General features: G+C 45.0%; 2 protein-coding genes across 7 annotated transcripts in view; both read left to right on the top strand.

Annotated features, from left to right (window-relative positions):
- The window catches only part of LOC133569396 (dnaJ homolog subfamily C member 13-like), a 34124-nt gene extending 29445 nt beyond the window's left edge, over positions 1-4679 (top strand). For 5 of the 6 annotated variants that reach the window (XM_061921687.1, XM_061921686.1, XM_061921685.1 and 2 more), the window contains 8 exons: positions 603-772; positions 853-895; positions 970-1143; positions 2229-2408; positions 2488-2628; positions 2710-2853; positions 3134-3233; positions 3753-4679. In XM_061921687.1, coding sequence (XP_061777671.1) covers positions 603-772; positions 853-895; positions 970-1143; positions 2229-2408; positions 2488-2628; positions 2710-2853; positions 3134-3233; positions 3753-3853 — 1053 coding nt within the window. In that variant the 3' untranslated portion in view covers positions 3854-4679. Of the gene's footprint in view, positions 1-602; positions 773-852; positions 896-969; positions 1144-2228; positions 2409-2487; positions 2629-2709; positions 2854-3133; positions 3234-3464; positions 3570-3752 lie in introns of all 6 variants that reach the window. The other variant, XM_061921688.1, reaches the window with a different exon arrangement.
- Positions 4680-7295: 2616 nt separating this feature from the next.
- On the top strand, positions 7296-20269 carry topbp1 (DNA topoisomerase II binding protein 1). The gene is made up of 28 exons (XM_061921682.1): positions 7296-7623; positions 7735-7828; positions 7910-8044; positions 8138-8281; positions 9425-9606; positions 9688-9881; positions 9970-10149; positions 10358-10524; positions 10606-10769; positions 10849-11093; positions 11222-11556; positions 11621-11793; positions 11865-12076; positions 12140-12447; positions 12519-12704; positions 12779-12894; positions 12972-13095; positions 13208-13366; positions 13879-13933; positions 14016-14220; positions 14295-14512; positions 14604-14731; positions 14803-14899; positions 19080-19243; positions 19318-19446; positions 19542-19631; positions 19713-19874; positions 20020-20269. Exons 2-28 carry the CDS (start codon positions 7742-7744, stop codon positions 20146-20148), a joined length of 4488 nt encoding a protein of 1495 aa, XP_061777666.1. The 5' UTR covers positions 7296-7623; positions 7735-7741; the 3' UTR covers positions 20149-20269.
- The last annotated feature ends 53 nt before the right edge of the window (positions 20270-20322 follow it).

Here is a 20322-nt window from a genome sequence, read left to right as displayed (position 1 = left end):
CCTGAAGAAATTATGTAAACCAAATGAATCCGTTCCTTATACACACAAATATTAACCTTAAACACATAGAATAATTGTAGTTTTAAAGGCAGAAAACAATAGGAAAGCAAATTTTAATTATGCAAGCAAGTAATTAGCTGTGTATAATCATGATTAATTAAAATTTCTAAATCTGATTAATCTGATTTTTTTTAAAAATTTAAAAACATAATTAGAAACCATAAATGAAATTAAAAATAGTTATCAACACAGGGAACTCTTTGTTTGGGTAGTTTATTTCTCGGAATGATAGGTGGGTAAACTGACCATTTTGTTGCACGTAATATTTTGCCAAAAAAATTAAATATATTTTATCAAAAGTAGAATGTATGAAAACTAAGGTACTACACTTTGTTTTTTTCTACCATGTAGTGAAAGAACATTTAGTTGTTCTTTCTGTCACTATATGTTTCCAGCATAGATAGATAAACACATATATGTATTTGTAGGAGGAGAAAAATTGGACCAACTAAGTGAAATTGGATAATTAGTGTGCTGTGGTTGAGAATCACCAGTCTAAATCAGTCCACATCAAATGACATTTTGGCTCCATTACCCACCAGGTTCGGCTGACTCTGATTCGTTTCCTTCCGGGAGTGTTCATGGATGCAATGCGGGACAACGCTGAAGCGGCAGTGCACATATTTGAAGGAACACATGAGAATCCTGAACTCATTTGGAATGATAGCTCCAGAGAGACAGTTTCTACCACTGTGCGGGAGATGATGATTGAGTAAGTCACAATAGAATACTGTAGAGTGGAGATGTCAGTCTTGAACTTATTAATTCTTAAATGGCGTGTCTCCTTCTCAGGCACTTTAAACAGCAGAAAGATAATCCTGATGTCAACTGGAGAGTAAGTTCAGAAAGACAAGTCAGTGTTGAATGTAACGTCATGAAAAATATGACAATAATTCTCTTGCTGTTCAGCTGCCAGAGGACTTCACTGTGGCCTACGGAGCTGGACAGGGAGAGCTGGAAGTGGGCGGAGTATTCTTACGCATCTTTATTGCTCAGCCGGGCTGGGTGCTACGCAAGCCTCGGGAGTTCCTCGTGTCTCTCTTGGAAACCGTGACAGAGCTATTAGAGAAGAACAACCCCAATGTGAGCTAATGATGTTTTAAATGTCCTTTTTCCGCCACACATACGCCAATACAGTGGGGCAAAAAAGTATTTAGTCAGCCACCGATTGTGCAAGTTCTCCCACTTAAAATGATGACATCCATCCATCCATCCATCCATTTTCTACCGCTTATTCCCTTTTTGGGGTCACGGGGGGCGCTGGCGCCTATCTCAGCTACAATCGGGCGGAAGGCAGAGTTCTGTAATTTTCATCATAGGTACACTTCAACTGTGAGAGACAGAATGTGAAAAAAAATCCAGGAATTCACACTGTAGGAATTTTAAAGAATTTATTTGTAAATTATGGTGGAAAATAAGTATTTGGTCAACCTTTCAAAGCTCTCACTGATGGAAGGAGGTTTTGGCTCAAAATCTCACGATACATGGCCCCGTTAATTCTTTCCTTAACACGGATCAATCGTCCTGTCCCCTTAGCAGAAAAACAGCCCCAAAGCATGATGTTTCCACCCCATGCTTCACAGTAGGTGTGGTGTTCTTGGGATGCAAATCAGTATTCTTCTTCCTCCAAACACGACGAGTTGAGTTTATACCAAAAAGTTCTATTTTGGTTTCATCTGACCACAGGACATTCTCCCAATCCTCTGCTGTATCATCCATGTATCCATTTTGGTATAAACTCATCGTGTTTGGAGGAAGAAGAATACTGAGTTGCATCCCAAGAACATAATACCTGCTGTGAAGCATGGGGGTGGAAACATCATGCTTTGGGGCTGTTTTTCTGCGAAGGGGACAGGACGATTGATCCATGTTAAGGAAAGAATGAATGGGCCCATGTATCGTGAGATTTTGAGCCAAAACCTCCTTCCATCAGTGAGAGCTTCGAATGGTTGACCAAATACTTATTTTCCACCATAATTTACAAATAAATTATTTTAAATTCCTACAGTGTGAATTCCTGAATTTTTTCCACATTCTGTCTCTCACAGTTGAAGTGTACTTATGATGAAAATTACAGACCTCTGTCATCATTTTATGTGGGAGAACTTGCACAATCGATGGCTGACTAAATACTTTTTTGCCCCACTGTATATCTATTGTGGTCTCAGGGGGAGGCGCTGGAGACCGTCACCACAGCAGCGGTGTGTCTGTTCAGCACACAGACTCAGCTCGCTGATCAAGTCCCACCCCTGGGTCACTTGCCCCGCATCTTAGCAGCACTTAACCACAAGAACAACGCCATACCTAAGAGCTCCATCCGTCTCATCCATGTGCTCTCGGATAACGAGGTAATCAAAACGGGTTTTCCATTTTCCCACAATAAAAGTTTTTAAAAAGGTTGTATTCACTTACATTGTGTTTATATAGCTCTGCGTGCGCTCCATGGCTGCCCTTGAGGCCATCGGCCCTCTCATGACGGGAATGAAGGTCCGTGCAGACATGGCTGGGCTGGCCTGTGAGGCTCTAAACCGCATGTTTCAGAAGGAGCAGACAGAACTCGTAGCTCAGGTACCCCTTTTTCCACATTATGTCAATATTACCTTGTTTGAGATCTGTATTGTCTCAATCAACCTTTTTTTTGCTGCTCAGGCTCTGAGGGTGGAGCTGGTTCCATACCTTTTAAAGCTTCTGGAAGGAATCGGCCTGGAGAACCTACACAACCCCTCAGCGACCAAGGCCCAGATTGTAAAGGCTCTTAAGTCTATGACTCGCAGTCTGCAGTACGGAGAGCAGGTATGATGCTTGACCACCAAATCGAAAAGAGTTCAAAGTGCGACCCAGGGGTCCATTTAAATTTTCATAGTTTTAAAATATATTGACACTAACACATAATATTAACACAAATGTTTGTCTTTGAATGTGTAATTGGTTGTCCTTTTTACAAAACAAAACCAAAAAAATTGGCTTTACTGCATCTTTTGATTTTTTTTTAGTATGCAGTTCTTAGTCAAAAATGTTCGGACGTCCCTGTATCACAGCCTGAGTGATGTATATTTTATTAAATGGTTTGCAGGTCAATGAATTACTAGCGAAATCTGCAGTATGGAGTGCCTTCAAGGACCAGAAACATGATCTCTTCATTTCCGAGTCTCAGACTGCAGGCTACCTAACAGGTAGATCACTTTTATATATTCACTCTGTTGGCAAACACAATACGGTCATAAAGGTAGTTTGTGGTCACCTGTCTATGCTTTTTCTTTATCCTAAAAATCAAAAAACACACACTTTATGGCTGAGTCCTCACACGCGCTTAAATCCAGCACCTTTGTTTCAAACTCTCCAATTCCCTGAACTTTCTGGCTTTGCCTTTCCTGTCCTTTCTGTCCTCAATATTTCCTCCTCAGGAGTTTCCACTCCCTCTCTCCTGGCCGCCAGCAGCCCACTCCGAGGTGGGCTCTAGACTCCCGAGGTGGGCCCTTAAAGCCCTCCTTTTTGTTGCACATATGCAGGTAGACTTTGACCTCCAACTGGCCTCCATAGCGTCTTTACCACTCCATTCTATTCCCATCTTTCCATCTGTGCATTGATTGGCCTCTGCATGCCAAGTCTTATTTACTAACATCAAAACCATTTTCAAACCAATTAGACTGTCGAGCTGCACCTTTTCTGACCTATCTCTCTGCCCCCTACAGGGCCAGGAGTAGCAGGTTACCTTACAGCAGCAGGAAGCGGCACACCGGTAATGCCCAGCGTCCCACCACCAGTGGATAGCGACCACGGAGACCAAGGCTGACGGACACGCTTGCACAGTACAGTCAGTCTCAGGCACCTAGACCGCCCTGCAAGCTCACCGGGTCTATTAGACTTCCCGACATGTGGGAAAGGAGAGGACAAAAGGATGTCATTGACGGTCACAACAAAATTACTTAGACGCCTTCTCCTGTATCGCTACCAACCTCCACCTACCCTCCAACTGGCACTCATAAATTTTTTGAAATTGTCTTAACAGATGTTTTGTTTCTGTGATTCTCTGTTTCTTCCAATGACACACAGAATAGTTTACTTTTTGTATAAATATATTTTTTACTCCAGTTATTCTTTTTTTTCACAAGAAAGACTTGTAAGACTTGACAATTATAACTTGTCCTTTATTGTCGTCTTCTTCCCTTACCCTGATTGGTAGCAGTAGCCACTGAATTCTCAACCTCAGCTGTTTTAATGCCAATGAACTTTTTACGTCATCACGTTTTTGTCAAGCCCGCATCATGGATTCCTACTCCGAACAAGAAGAAAATCTGAAAATGGCTGAAGAGACTTGTCCCCCATGGTTTACCTCAAAGATCTTCAGGGTGTCCCCCTCCAATTTTTTTATAAAATAATTCTCTATCCCACAATATGCGTAAGGCACAGGAATTAGGTGAATAATAACTCTCGGAAATGACATTCGGCCAAGTGCACATGATGAATAATGTTGAATCTGTGTGAAAGACTAGTGCAGTCTGTGAAATGTTCGATGTTATATTGCGTATACAAACTTTCTATTCTATTGAATGTACATTAAAAATAATCAGTCGCACTTGTACATAAAATTTTAAGAATAAAAGGGAACCCACAGTGTTCATTGTCTTTGTTTTCATAAGTTTAGAATTTGAAAGCCGTTATGAATTTGTGAAAAACCTGAAATAATTGACAGGGAATATTAAGTTGTAAGCATACTGTGTGGTTGAATGAAGATTGATTATTATATACCTAAATATCTAAAAAAAAAAAAAAAAGTCCACAGCTTTGTATTTTTATTTGTGTTTGTATTAACAAAAATCCAAGCTTTTAGCTATTACAATGCATCAAACTTTTCATGTTTGATTCCTAGGAATGCTTTGTCTATTTAAAGCAGGCCTGGGCAATTATTGTGACTCGGCGGCCAAATTTAAAGGAAAAATGTGTCTGGGGCTGGTATATCTGTTTTTAGGAACACTAATACAAAACCTCACAATAATGTCTGATTCAATGCTAAAAGCCGCATTAAAAAACGGAATGGAATTAAAATTGTTTTTACTGAATGAAACACCCAGAATGTACATTGTAAATGAAGAACGTGGTATTTACAATATTCACTATGAACGATAAAACACTGAATATTGACAACATTTGACATATTTTATAATCAAGCGAAAACACAACCAACAGCGTAATATGAACGCAAAGAGTAAAAAAAAACCCACCTACAATCTGATATATGTGATATCACTGAGCTTTAGAACTAAAAACTAAAAATTTACTTCCACGTCCGTCCCTGACACCCACATTTCAGGCTGGCCACTCTGAAAACACTGTGGAAACGCTCCCCACCCACACTGCTTGGTGCCTGGTCTGAGCTTCTGTGACTCAGATTACCATATTAACTAATTAGATTACCATGTTAACTAATTAGATGACCATAGTAACTAGTATATCATGCAAAAGCGCAGATTCCAAGCACTGAAAGATTTAGTATAGTTGAAGACTTACGGTCATTAGAAAACATGAGTGCACATCATAATGGCAGCTACACTTACCATCTTAGAGATCTGAAAAAAAATATTTGTTGGAAAATGGATGGATGGATGGGAATGTCCGGCGGCCCAGATTGAAAAGCTTTAAGGGCCGCATGTGGCCCCCGGGCCTGAATTTGTCCAGATGTTGATTTAGAGCATGGGTGTCAAACTCTGGCCCGCGAGCCAAATTTGGCCCACCGTGTAATTTAATTTGGCCTTTGAGGCAATTTCAAATTAACATTAGAGCTGGCCCACCGGTATTATAACACCGCATTCATCGCTAATACTCATACTTACCAACCCTCCCGATTTTCCCGAGAGACTCCCGAATTTCAGTGCCCTTGCCGAAAATCACCCGGGGCAACCATTCTCCCGAATTTCTCTCGATTTCCACCCAAACAACATTATTGGGGACGTGCCTTAAAGGCACTGCATTCAACGTCCTCTACAACCTGTCGTCCTGTCCGCTTTTTCTCCATACAAATATTGTGCCGGCCCAGTCACATACTATATGCATACTTTACACACAAACAAATGAATGCAAGGCATACTTGGTCAACCGCCATACAGGTCACACTGAGGGTGGCCGTATAAACAACTTTAACACTGTTGCAAATATGCGCCACACTGTGAAACCACACCAAACAAGAATGACAACCACATTTAGGGAGAAAATCTGCACCGTAACACAACATAAACACAACAGAACAAATACCCAGATTCCCTTGCAGCACTCTTCCGGGATGCTACAAAATACATCCCCCGCTACCACCAAACCCCGCCAAGTTAATGTTGATATTTACATCAGAAAGCTGCAAATAGGAAAGAGGCATTCAATTTTTTTTTAATTTTATTTAATATTGATATTTTTAAATTATCATTATTATTATTATTTGAAAATCGATTTTGCATGTCACTATAAAGTTATACAAGCCTTGCTCGTTCAATATTCAATGCAAAACTTGTTTGGGTCCCTATTAAAAGGTTAATTTGTTGAACCTTGGCCCGCGGCTTTGTTCAGTTTTAAATTTTGGCCCACTCTGTATTTGAGTTTGACACCCCTGATTTAGAGTCACTCCATTCAGCTTATTTTGCATGTAACACCTGAAGTGACTGAATTATGATTGTTTTTTAATTATTATTATATGCCTACATAATATTTAAAGAACGTTCTCAAACATGTATATTTATGTTCGTAGGCTTCACGGTGGCAGAGGGGTTAGTGCGTCTGCCGCACAATACGAAGGTCCTGCAGTCCTGGGTTCAAATCCAGGCTCGGGATCTTTCTGTGAGGAGTTTGCATGTTCTCCCCGTGAATGCGTGGGTTCCCTCCGGGTACTCCGGCTTCCTCCCACTTCCAAAGACATGCACCTGGGGATAGGTTGATTGGCAACACTAAAAAAATTGGCCCTAGTGTGTGAATGTGAGTGTGAATGTTGTCTGTCTATCTGTGTTGGCCCTGCGATAAGGTGGCGACTTGTCCAGGGTGTACCCCGCCTTCCGCCCGATTGTAGCTGAGATAGGCGCCAGCGCCCCCCGCGACCCCAAAAGGGAATAAGCGGTAGAAAATGGATGGGATGGATGGATTTTTAAAAATCGCAGCTTGTAGGTATTACAATAGAGCAAACTTTTAACAGCTAAACGTTTGTTTCCTAGGAACGTTTGGTCGTTAGATGCACTTTCCATTCGGCTTATTTAGCTTGTAAAACCGGTAGTGACGTAATGGCGCGAATCCCAACAAGGAGGTGTTGAGACTCTTTTCAACACACTAACGATAATAACGATTGTCAGCTGATTTTCACTAAATTCTGTCCGTCCCTGACACCATTTGTCTTGATAAAAAACACAACATACCAATTATAAAGTTAAGTTGGTTTCAAATGTTGGCTAACCGGCAAATGCTAAAGCTGTATGGTAAATCTGTTCTTTTCTACACAGTTGGAAAAAAAATGAAAATTTAGGTACACATATTTGGACTATTTCTTCCATATATATAACATTTTGGACTGCTTTGGTCTACCTGAAAGAGGTAGGATGACTTGCTTTAAAGTATCGTACTAACTGAGCTATAGCTAACAGTTTTGCTGCTAAGTTAAACGTATCGTTGTGTTTAAATGCTTACATCCTCCTGTTTCCTAAGCATCATCATGTCCATCGGAGACAAGGAAGGCTTCATTGTTAAGTTTGTAGCAAGTAAAGGACAGGAGTCAGAGTATGCTGCCAAGTCTTATGAGGTGAGCCATCAACTGACACACAACATACACAAATCTTAGTTTACAGCTGTTTATTACTATGTTTTTTCTCGGTTTTTACAGGCCATTTTAGAGCTGCAGTCGGAAAAGTATCTTAAGAGGATCGACGAGGACACTGTATTGAAGATGGACCAGAAGGACAAGTCTCTATTTGTCTTTAGTGACTTCAACACTCCTGCCTTCCAGCACTGCAAGAATGTATGATATTGTATCATATTCATAGTCTGCCGACTTTACCCTTGGATTTAACATATACTGTATTATCGTCCTTCTTAATGGTTCATCCTGTAGCTCGGCTGCCGGGTTGTCAGTCCTTTGGTGGTGTTGTTCTGCCTGCAGCAGCAGCGCTGTGTTCCCAAAGCAGAGAAACCTGTCCACAACATGGCCATGGCCGATGTCACCATCTCATGTACCAGCCTGGATAAAGCAACTCGGGTTAGTTCATCAATCCCTCTAATTTAAAAAAATGTTTTACTATGGGAAAGCATGTGATTTGCACAATTCAGCTGGTCTGAAAAGGAGTAGGAAGAAGCGGTTGACCTAATCCTATCCCTTCTCCGTGTCTATTACTGATGATTAATTCACAGTGTACATTTTACATGTTGACACTTACAGTATTTGGTCTGCGATACAGAAATGAATAGATCATGTGTTGCAAGGATAACTGAAAAGGTGCTAAAGACATACAATGCAAATAACCAAATTCAAATAAAATGTAGTCAGTAAATAAAAAAGAAGTATACTTAATGATAAATATAACGTAAGATAATTAATGAAATATGGAGAAATTAATAAGTATACTTTGGAATGATGAACAGTACTGTTAGAGTTTGACAAAAACGCAGTACTCATAAATACATTCTGGATATAGATTAAGCAGTGAGGTATGAAAGAAAAGTGTTGGAAAAATAATATACCAGTTAGCAAAGCAAGCGGAAAAATGCAGGATATAATTTGGGCAGTGTTAAGGATAAGCAAGAAAGAGAAATGGTAAAAAGAAAGAAAAAAAAGAAATACATAGTAATTATAAATATGTTAGCTTCCATAAAGACAATTAAATACTAAGTTAAAATGTTGACAGAAATGCAAAAGGCAGTAAATACTGGATATCGATGAAGCAATAACATATTGGTAATGATATTGTTGTCTGTCTATCTGTGTTGGCCCTGCAATGAAGTGGCGACTTGTCCAGGGTATACCCGGCCTACCACTCGAGTGCAGCTGGGATAGGCTCCAGCCCACCCCATTGTCCCGAAAAGGGGCAAGCGGTAAAAAATGGATGGATGGATGGATGGTGAAAACCCATAATGTATACTGTATAATTATCGTAGAGTGGTTACAGTCAAGTTTGGAATTGCATCAAGTCTTGGTGTTGTATTTCATTTTTCAATAGGATGTATTCTTCAATAATGTCATCTAGAATTTTTCCAGTTTTCTTGTTGTCTTTGACAGCAAGTATTTAGGCTTTTTTTAGTTGCCCATCTAACCCGATGTCAATTTTACAGGTAGCCTCTGCTTCTTTAAATTGTGTGGAATCTTGGTGATAATTGTCCCTGATGTTTGTGTCTCTGGTTGCAGGCAGAGGTGATGGATCTAGTGCAGCTCATGGGCGGGCGAAGCTATCTTGACCTCAACGTGTCCGTCACTCACCTGATTGCAGGCGAGGTGGGCAGTAAAAAATACCTTGTGGCTGCCAGCCTAGGTAAACCCATCCTGCTTCCCTCATGGGTCAGAGCCTGCTGGGAGAAATCTCAGGACAGGTACTCTTCACCAATACACAGTTCATCACTTGTGAATCCATGCATCAGGAATAGACGTTAAAAGATGTTTGCCTCCATCAGTCTGTTCAGATACACAGAGCTCGCTGTTGAGGACTATCTTTGTCCCGTGCTGCGAGGTTGTACCGTGTGTGTGACAGGTCTGTCCAGCACGGAACGTAAAGAGGTACAGCGGCTCTGTGAACAGCACGGCGGCAAATACACAGGTCAGCTCAAAATGAACGAGTGCACGCACCTCATCGTTAGCGAACCATCAGGCAAGTCAGACAAGATTTTTTTGTCTAGATTTTTTTCCAACACCACACACGGACACACATCAATGTTATCAGTCTTGTTTTGCCGCAGGTCAGAAGTACGAGTGTGCACGCAAATGGAATGTGTATTGCGTGTCTCTACACTGGCTCTTTGATAGCATAGAGAAGGGCTCCTGTCAGGATGAATCCCGCTACACCATGGAGCGCAATGCATCCAAAAGCACTCGGCCACACACGTCTACGCCGACCACTGACAGTAGCAAGAAGGAAGGTCAGTCCACACGGCATCGCTACATCGTTCTTCTACAAACTATCCACTGTCCAAACTTTTTCTACAGATGGCCACACATTGCGAGCTGTAGTGTACTATAAAATGAAGTATTTCATTAATAAATTAATGTTGATGGACAATGAAAAACAATCTCTGGGCCGCACTTTAGACAACCGTGGGCAAACCGATGCTGTAATTTTCACTCCAGAGGGTCCATCTCTTTTGGGTTTGAGTCACATCTCTGTCAACGCCAGCATGACAATAAATGACACAGCTCTCACGAATGGAACCGTCAGCCGTGTGGAAGCTCCGGACCCCACAGAGAGTCTGGATCTGACTGTGTGTACAGCAGATGATATCCTGGACGGCTGTAAGGCAAGTGGTCAATACATTTGATCACAAACATGTGTGGGCGTTGCAGTGTCAACTTTCCAGTTTCATGCTTTTTGATCTCAGGTGTATCTTTGCGGCCTGCCCATGAAGAAGCTGGAAAAGCTGCGGCGTGCGGTTAACGCGGCAGGGGGTCTTCGCTTTAACCAGCCTAGTGATGATCTCACACACGTTATAATGGGAGAACTAGACCAGGACCTCAATCATTTTCTCTCCAAAACCAGTCACAGGTCGGCCTCACTTTTACAACACGTCCACTTGTTGCTTTGAAAAAATGTATTTTTAAATTTTGATGTCACCTTTTTTCAGACCTCACGTGGTCACAGTACAGTGGCTGCTGGATAGCTTCTCCAAAGGCCGTCTCCTCCCAGAAGAAGGCTTCCTCCACCCTGATTGTCTACCTCCTTCTCCAGCAGTAGTGTCCGCACCGGCTTGTCGTGCCCCTGCCGCAAGGCTCTCAACAGGAACCCCAGCAGCAAGTCCTAGCACTCCCAGGGAGAGACAAGCACAGGAGGACCTGCTGTCACAGTACTTGGACGATGACCCGACAGTCGGTGAGTAGCTATCACTTAAAATATATTACTTAGACACGGAAGATCAAATGTTAAAAACAAAAACAAAAAAAATAAAAAAAATTTGTGCGGGCATGGTAGTAAAGGTACGCTGGTATGTTTTTTTGAAGTTGACATGCCGCCGCCAGCCGTGCATAACAGCAGGAGGTCCATTGATGCGTCCTGTGAGCCTCGACTGCAATCCTGGACCCATAACGACAGTGTACGACCAGAATCTGACTCGACCGTGCTAGAGCCCAGCGAGGCAGGCCTCTTTGCTGGGAAATGCTTCCTCCTGCAGGGTTTTGGCTCAGAGGCCGATGCCCAGCTCTCTCAGATGGTGACAGAGAACGGAGGCCGGGTGCTGGTGAGCCGTACCTTCGCCGTCGCCGACTACGCTGTAGTCCCTCTCTTAGGCTGTACTGTTGAGGCCACAGTGGATGAGGTTGTCACGGACACATGGCTGGTGAGTGCATAGCTTTGCTCACTTTTGGAATTTGGAATTTTTTTTAATGTGGTTGTCTTAACAGGCAATGTGTGTGGAGAGAGAGAGTGTTCTGGAGATCTCTTCCAATCCTCTCTTCGCTCCTGTTGCTGTGATGGATGGATGTTTTCCTCTCAAAGATTGTGTCCTGTCTGTCAGCCAGTTCACAGGAGCAGAGCGGGAGTCCTTGGTGGAGCTGGCAAAACACCTGGGAGCCAAGTATGCCAGCCCCTATCACTCATTCTAATGTCCATGAGCAAGTTTGTTATGCTTTTTCCCCCATTTTGCAGTGTCCAGGACTATTTTGTGCGCCTGCCCAACCAGAAAAAAGGAATGTTGGCAAGCACTCACTTGGTGCTGGTGAGCCCAGATGGCACGAAGTACCAGGCAGCAAAAAAGTGGGGGCTTCCAGCGGTCACCATGCATTGGATAATGACATCGGCAAGAACCGGAAAGCGGGTGGCGGAGGAGCGATTCCTGGTTGATCTGCCAGCTTCTTCAGGTTAGAGAAAGTTGTCGCTGACTAGCGTCACACGTGTTCTAGAGTTATATATTTTTTTTACAGATGTGGAGGATGGGAGTTTTGTTGGTGCCTCCCAGAGGACAATCATGGCTCCGCCGGCACGCTCTTCTCCAGAGATCCCCCTACTTGGTCTACAGAGCGGGAAGGCGGTCACTCCATTAGATTTAGGACGCTTCCAGAGCAAAGTATTCCGGTCTGTGTTGAATGAGACAAAATCCAAGGAAGATGTTAGACAAAACCATGAGGGCAGTATAAAGAACTCTCTCTGCAAGGAACCCTCTCTGCAGCTGGACACTCCTTCTCGTTTTCTCAGCACAGATCAGCTCTTCAGGCCCTCCTTCAATATCAAGGTCACCTAACTCATTTTGAAGTTGCAAATTGTGCTTTGATATTAGATTTTCCTCTGACTACTTCTTTGTAGGATGCCTTAGGAGCACTCGACACTCCGGGTGGGACATCCAAACCTGGCCGGAGGGCAGAGACACCGCTTACAGACGTCATCAACCGGAACCTGAAAGTGGCGCTGGCCAACAGCACCTGCAATAACGATATCTCCGACATGCAAGCAGCGTCTGCTAGCCCCCAGCTCAGCACAACCAGGAAGGAGGTTAGCGACCTCAGCTGTGGGTCAACTGTCCAAATCCTTCATGTTAATTTTTGCTACCACTTCAATATTTCAAGGTGCCAGAAAAAGAGGTGGGCCCACTGACAGGCCTTGTGATCTGTGTGGGGAAAAAGTTGAGTAAGATGCAGAGCAAACTGAACGCCGTGGCCGCCTCGCTTGGAGCCGACTTTAGGTAGTCACAACCTCTGCCAACTTTCTTTCTTTTTAATGCAAAGAAGCATGTTGACAAACATTATTGTGTCTGTCAAGGTGGGCCTGTGACGACACTGTGACTCACTACCTCTACCAAGGCCGAGTGGGAGACAACAGTCGAGAATATAAAGCAGTGAAGGAGAGGAAGCTGCATGTGGTCTCGCAGTATTGGCTGCAAGCTGTATGTTTTCTGCAGCATAACTGACACACGAGCAAAGCCAGCCTGGCTTTTATTTGTTATCTTTAACTGGAAGGCTTACGGACAAATAACCACCCTTTGTCATCTTGTGCAGTGCGCAGAGGAGCAGAAACGTGTCTCAGAGTCTCTGTATCCTTTCACCTACAACCCCAAGATGAGTCTAAACCTCAGTCAGGTTCCCAGCAGCTCCCAGAGGTCTCCACCTTTCACACGAACACAACTCCAAGACATCACCGAAGCCCGAGATGACAGAGTAGGTTAAAACATGAAATGATGATGCAGCCTTATTTCTTATACAGTAGAGCAGTTTAGCATTTGTTCCCCCGCATATTCGCTCTTGTGTTTTTCCTGCTTTAAATTTTGAAGAATCAGTTTTTTATTGGTTACTTAAACAGAAAGTGGCTTGATCGCGCTATTTTTTTTTAGGGGAAAAGGGTGTAATAGTTATGAATCAAACAGATTTATTTGAAATTTAAAATGTGTTTAGCAACTAGGAGGCATATTCTCGGGTTTAGAGTATCAACAAATAAGCAATTTTGGGGATTTGAAATGTTTTTTTGTTGTTGTTGTTTGTAGAGGAACGTAACCCTTACACATAGGGGAGCTCTATTGTCGTGCAAAAGTGTCCAGACATCAGTACTTTTTTTTATATACATCTGCATATAATGAACATAATTGTTGATACAGCTCCCCCTTGGTGATGCTTTTAGATGTGAACTTGGATAGCTGAGTTTCTTTTTAGATAACATTTACACATGTCTCAAGGCTGTTGGAGAACCTTCAATCCCCTGCTGTGGAGATCAAGAAGCAGAGAGGACTGGTGGGTGAATTAATTTCTTGTGTAATTCCGCCTACCCGTGTGCATGTTTGAGTAAACATTGTATGATTTTTTTTGTCTGAAGATATTTCCCAGACTCTAGAGATGAGAGAAAATCTACAAAGACAGCTTCAAGAGATCATGTCGGCCACAAAGCTAGCAACAGGGAGACGTACATCAATGCGGCTAAGTCGTATGGGGTCAGCAGGCGCCAACTCGAGCACCAACACTCCTGAGCGAAGCAGGTCTGGACGCAACGGCGGCAGCAGTCGCACCCTGGAAGCATTAAGGTAAAGAGCCAAGAGTGTTTGAAATATGGAGGTCGACTGCAGTGGCGTACAGTTTATGATGTATTATTTCGTAGGGTCTCTCGGGAAGCAGCAATGGATTGTAATACAGAATCCTCCCAGAGTGAGCAGATATTTTGGGATGATCCAACAGCAAGGGAAGAGAGGGCCAAGCTCGCTGATAATCTCCAGTGGCCCGGTAGTCCCTCGCAACACTCAGAGCCCCTGGCGCCGCCCCCTCAAAAAGAGACGCATTTCAAAGACTCCATGACCGACTCTGAGCTTGTAGAGATGGGTATGTGTGTTGGGAGCTCATGGTAAAAAAAAAAATCTATACTGAGTCAGGCTGTCCCGAATTCAATCTTCATGTTCTTCCCACCTTTTAGCGGCTTGTGATGTCATCGACCAGCAGATAGGCAAGAAAGTCACAGTGCCACAGAATAACATCCTGACTCCCGAAGCCCCCAGCATCGCCTTCCCCATCGCTAACCCTCAAGTGGCACCCGAGCCAGAGGTGGGGTTGCACCTGGATGTTTGCTTCTAACGACTGATTGCATGTGGAGGCTAAAAGCTTGTTTCTCCCAGGAGGAGAGCGAGAAAGAGAGAGACATGCCAAGGTTCCAGCTATCTTCCCTCAGTCCTCAGGAACGCATCGATTACAGTCAACTCATAGAAGAGCTTGGTAAGTCCTTGATGAAGAGTAGAATGATTTACTAAGAGCCAAGCACCACGCGGTAAACAGCATGTGCATCTATAAAGTTAAACGTGTACTATTAGTGGGTGTGTTGCGTGTGATTTACTAAAACTGAGGTTCACTAACATGATATTTTTCAGTCTATTACAGTATATGGGTCATCACCACTGAGACATTAATTTACTGCAGATTCATGTTATTATGGTTTGTACAGTCCAGGTAGAGAACGAGACTCTGTCCCAGGTTTTGGAGTTTAAGTATCTCTGGGTTTTGTTCACGAGTGAGGGAAAGATGGAAAAAAAAATCAGCTGGAGAATCGGAGCAGCTGGGGCAGTATTGCAGTCTCTCTGCCGCACTGTTGTGACCAAACGAGAGCTGAGCCAGAAGGCAAAGCTCTCTGTCTACCGAGCTATTTACAGTCCAACTCTCACCTATGGTCATGAAGTGTGGGTCATGACCGAAGGTATAAGATTTCGGATACAAGCGGCCGAAATTAGTTTCCTCAGAAGGGTGGCTGGCATCTCTCTTAGAGATAGGGGGAGAAGTTCGGTCACCCGAGAGAGACTCGGAGTGGTGCCACTGCTCGCTCCTTCGCTTGGAATGGAGCGAGCTTAGGTGGTTCGGGCATCTCGTGCGGATACCTCACAAGCGTCTCCCTAGGTAGGTCCTCGTTGCACGTCCCACTGGGAGGACACCCCGCGGCAGGCCAAGGACCAGATGGGGGGGATTACATCTCCTCTCTGACCTGGGAACGCTTCGGGATTCCCCAGGAAGAAGTTGCTAATGTTGCTCTGGTGAGGGAAGTCTGGGGGTCTCTGCTGGAGTTGTTGTACCGCGACCCCATTCCGGATAAGTGGTTGAAGATGGATGGATGTTATTACATGTTTTGGATGTTATTTACATGTTATTATGTCCCCACCTGTTTTCAAACATGCAGTGGACATGCACCACTTGTTATAGGCACGTTAGACACAGTCATGTCGTGCATGTATAATGACCATCCATCCATCCATCATCTTCCGCTTATCCGAGGTCGGGTCGCGGGGGCAACAGCCTAAGCAGGGAAACCCAGACTTCCCTCTCCCCAGCCACTTCGTCTAGCTCTTCCCGGGGGATCCCGAGGCGTTCCCAGGCCAGCCGGGAGACATAGTCTTCCCAACGTGTCCTGGGTCTTCCCCGTGGCCTCCTACCGGTTGGACGTGCCCTAAACACCTCCCTAGGGAGGCGTTCGGGTGGCATCCTGACCAGATGCCCGAACCACCTCATCTGGCTCCTCTCGATGTGAAGGAGCAGCGGCTTTACTTTGAGTTCCTCCCGGATGGCAGAGCTTCTCACCCTATCTCTAAGGGAGAGCCCCGCCACACGGCGGAGGAAACTCATTTCGGCCGCTTGTACCCGTGATCTTATCCTTTCGGTCATGACCCAAAGCTCATGACCATAGGTGAGGATGGGAACGTAGATCGACCGGTAAATTGAGAGCTTTGCCTTCCGGCTCAGCTCCTTCTTCACCACAACGGACCGGTACAACGTCCGCATTACTGAAGACGCCGCACCGATCCGCCTGTCGATCTCACGATCCACTCTTCCCTCACTCGTGAACAAGACTCCTAGGTACTTGAACTCCTCCACTTGGGGCAGGGTCTCCTCCCCAACCCGGAGATGGCACTCCACCCTTTTCCGGGCGAGAACCATGGACTCGGACTTGGAGGTGCTGATTCTCATTCCGGTCGCTTCACACTCGGCTGCGAACCGATCCAGCGAGAGCTGAAGATCCCGGTCAGATGAAGCCATCAGGACCACATCATCTGCAAAAAGCAGAGACCTAATCCTGCGGTTACCAAACCGGAACCCCTCAACGCCTTGACTGCGCCTAGAAATTCTGTCCATAAAAGTTATGAACAGAATCGGTGACAAAGGACAGCCTTGGCGGAGTCCAACCCTCACTGGAAATGGGTTCGACTTACTGCCGGCAATGCGGACCAAGCTCTGGCACTGATCGTACAGGGAACGGACCGCCACAATAAGACAGTCCGATACCCCATACTCTCTGAGCACTCCCCACAGGACTTCCCGAGGGACACGGTCGAATGCCTTCTCCAAGTCCACAAAGCACATGTAGACTGGTTGGGCAAACTCCCATGCACCCTCAAGAACCCTGCCGAGAGTATAGAGCTGGTCCACAGTTCCACGACCAGGACGAAAACCACACTGTTCCTCCTGAATCCGAGGTTCGACTATCCGACGTAGCCTCCTCTCCAGTACACCTGAATAAACCTTACCGGGAAGGCTGAGGAGTGTGATCCCACGATAGTTGGAACACACCCTCCGGTCCCCCTTCTTAAAGAGAGGAACCACCACCCCGGTCTGCCAATCCAGAGGTACCGCCCCCGATGTCCACGCGATGCTGCAAAGTCTTGTCAACCAAGACAGCCCCACAGCATCCAGAGCCTTAAGGAACTCCGGGCGGATCTCGTCCACCCCTGGGGCCTTGCCACCGAGGAGCTTTTTAACTACCTCAGCGACCTCAGCCCCAGAAATAGGTGAGTCCACCACAGATTCCCCAGGCACTGCTTCCTCATAGGAAGACGTGTTGGTGGGATTGAGGAGGTCTTCGAAGTATTCCTTCCACCTATCCACAACATCCGCAGTCGAGGTCAGCAGAACACCATCCGCACCATACACGGTGTTGATAGTGCACTGTTTCCCCTTCCTGAGGCGGCGGACGGTGGTCCACAATCGCTTCGAAGCCGTCCGGAAGTCGTTTTCCATGGCTTCCCCGAACTCTTCCCATGTCCGAGTTTTTGCCTCCGCGACCGCTGAAGCTGCACACCGCTTGGCCTGTCGGTACCTGTCCACTGCCTCCGGAGTCCTATGAGCCAAAAGGACCCGATAGGACTCCTTCTTCAGCTTGACGGCATCCCTCACCGCTGGTGTCCACCAAGGGGTTTTAGGATTGCCGCCCCGACAGGCACCAACTACCTTGCGGCCACAGCTCCGATCTGCCGCCTCGACAATAGAGGTGCGGAACATGGTCCACTCGGACTCAATGTCCAGCACCTCCCTCGTGACATGTTCAAAGTTCTTCCGGAGGTGGGAATTGAAACTTTGTCTGACAGGAGACTCTGCCAGACGTTCCCAGCAGACCCTCACAATGCGTTTGGGCCTCCCAGGTCTGTCCGGCATCCTCCCCCACCATCGCAGCCAACTCACCACCAGGTGGTGATCGGCAGAAAGCTCCGCCCCTCTCTTCACCCGAGTGTCCATAACATGAGGCCGCAAATCCGATGACACAACTACAAAGTCGATCATGGAACTGCGGCCTAGGGTGTCCTGGTGCCAAGTGCACATATGGACACCCTTATGCTTGAACATGGTGTTTGTTATGGACAATCCGTGACGAGCACAAAAGTCCAATAACAAAACACCATGTATAATGACACCACATTTAATTTTTTAGCGTCTGAGGTGCGCTCATTGGGATAGGCTGCATTTACTCCGGCTCAAGACCCAAAAAATTGCACACATAAAGAATTTTTTTCATATAAGAAATATATTTGATGTGGAATAAACAAAAGTCATTGAAATATAATAAATAACACCAAAATGAATACATTGAATTTGTTTTAATAAGTCATTTAATTCTCTTGCAGATATACAATTATAAAACAATGTTGCCAAATAGACGATGTGTCTAATATCTTTTTCCATCTGACCGTCCAAATGTGTTGAAACGCACACGGAGGACGGAGGATTCTCGTCTGTCCATCGGCTTTCTGTGCAGCATGAGCGCTAATCCTGCAGCCATGTGTTGAACTGTTAGTTTGTACGTCCTTCTGACACATGCCAAATACAACGCAAAAAAGTGCTCGCAATGCGGTGATTAGTGTTGGTAAATTACATTGCACGTGCCAAATAATTATATTAGCATCTTCTTCTCCCAGTATTGATCCGCATATATTTTGCATGTTGATGAAGACAGAGACGCAAAAGGGATTGCACGCCTTATTCTGCTCGCTTACCAGACACAATCCACTTTGCACACGTTTAGTAGATAAGCTTTGCGTGTGCTATCAGGTTTGCACATGTTTTAGTACACCCAAACCTTTAGTAAATCAGGCTCTTAGTGTTTTGAATCAAGAATTTGACTCTGTGTCTGATCTGCCTGTAGGTGGCATTGTCTTGGACAAACAGTCGTTTGACCCCAGCTGCTCCCACATCATAGTCGGGACACCCCTGCGCAACGAAAAGTACTTGGCAGCCATGGCTGCTGGCAAATGGATCCTACATCGCTCCTACTTGGAGGCATGTCGATCTGTGGGACACTTCATACAGGTTGGCTATTCAGCAACACCTTCCAATATTAAAATGTGAATTATTTTTCATACCATTTATGTTGTGTGCTCTAGGAGGAGGCCTATGAGTGGGGCAGTAGCTCCATCCTAGATGCGTTGCCATCCATTAGCTCCCAGCAGAGGCGTCTGGCGTTAGCTGCCATGCGCTGGAGAAAAGCCCTGCAGGGACCCTCTGAAAAGGGAGTATGTGTTACCTTATAAAAAATGCTAAAAACATCTGAAATATGTACTACTAGTTAAATCTTCAGAGCAATCTGTTTATAGCAGTGTGTTTTTAGGGAGCTTTCAGTGGATGGAGTGTTATGCTGAACATCGACCAGAACCGAGAAGCTGGCTTTAGGCGGTTGCTGCAGTCGGGCGGGGCAAAGGTTGCTTTTTGCACGTCATCATCCACCTAAATGCTACAGTCCCTTTTAGCTTTTACCTGTTCTTTTTTCTTTCCCCTGTAGGTCCTGCCAAGCCCATCCCCCTCCATGTACAAGGAGGCTACTCACCTGTTTGCTGACTTCAGTCGACTTAGACCGGGAGACTTCAGAGTCGACGTTTCAGTGGCCTCTGCCCAAGGAGTCACATGCTTAAAGCCTGAGTACATTGCAGACTACCTCATGCAGGTAAGACAAGTTCCCCATGCACTCACTCATATCATCATGCACCATGTCGGGAACAAACCAGTGTAAGCAGCTAAATCAGCTTGGTGCAATTTCTTTGTCTTTAGACAGTTTTATGTCAAGACATATTTTATCTGCTTCCCTGCAGGAGCCAATCCCTGCCATGGAGCTTTACCTCCTCACTGAATGTCCCACGGAAGAGGCGCCAACCACACCGTCACGTAAACGCAAAGCAGCAGATGACAAATCCAGACTGAAAAAGTCTCGTTTCCAATAATACCCGCACTACTACATACATTCCCGCAATCTCACCCCTCATAATATGTGTCAAAATATTTTGTACATAAGATGCTTGTTTTTTTAATTCGCCAGTGAAATAAAGTAAGTGTAGCACTTGTCATGTGTCTCTGTCGCATTGTAATGAGAAAGACTGCAGTCACTGCAGACTGCA

Source organism: Nerophis ophidion, linkage group LG15 (genome assembly GCF_033978795.1).
Source record: "Nerophis ophidion isolate RoL-2023_Sa linkage group LG15, RoL_Noph_v1.0, whole genome shotgun sequence".
In the NCBI taxonomy this organism is placed as follows: Eukaryota; Metazoa; Chordata; class Actinopteri; order Syngnathiformes; family Syngnathidae; genus Nerophis; species Nerophis ophidion.
Note: the sequence above shows the minus strand (reverse complement) of the source record. Positions and strands in the feature narration are given on the sequence as shown.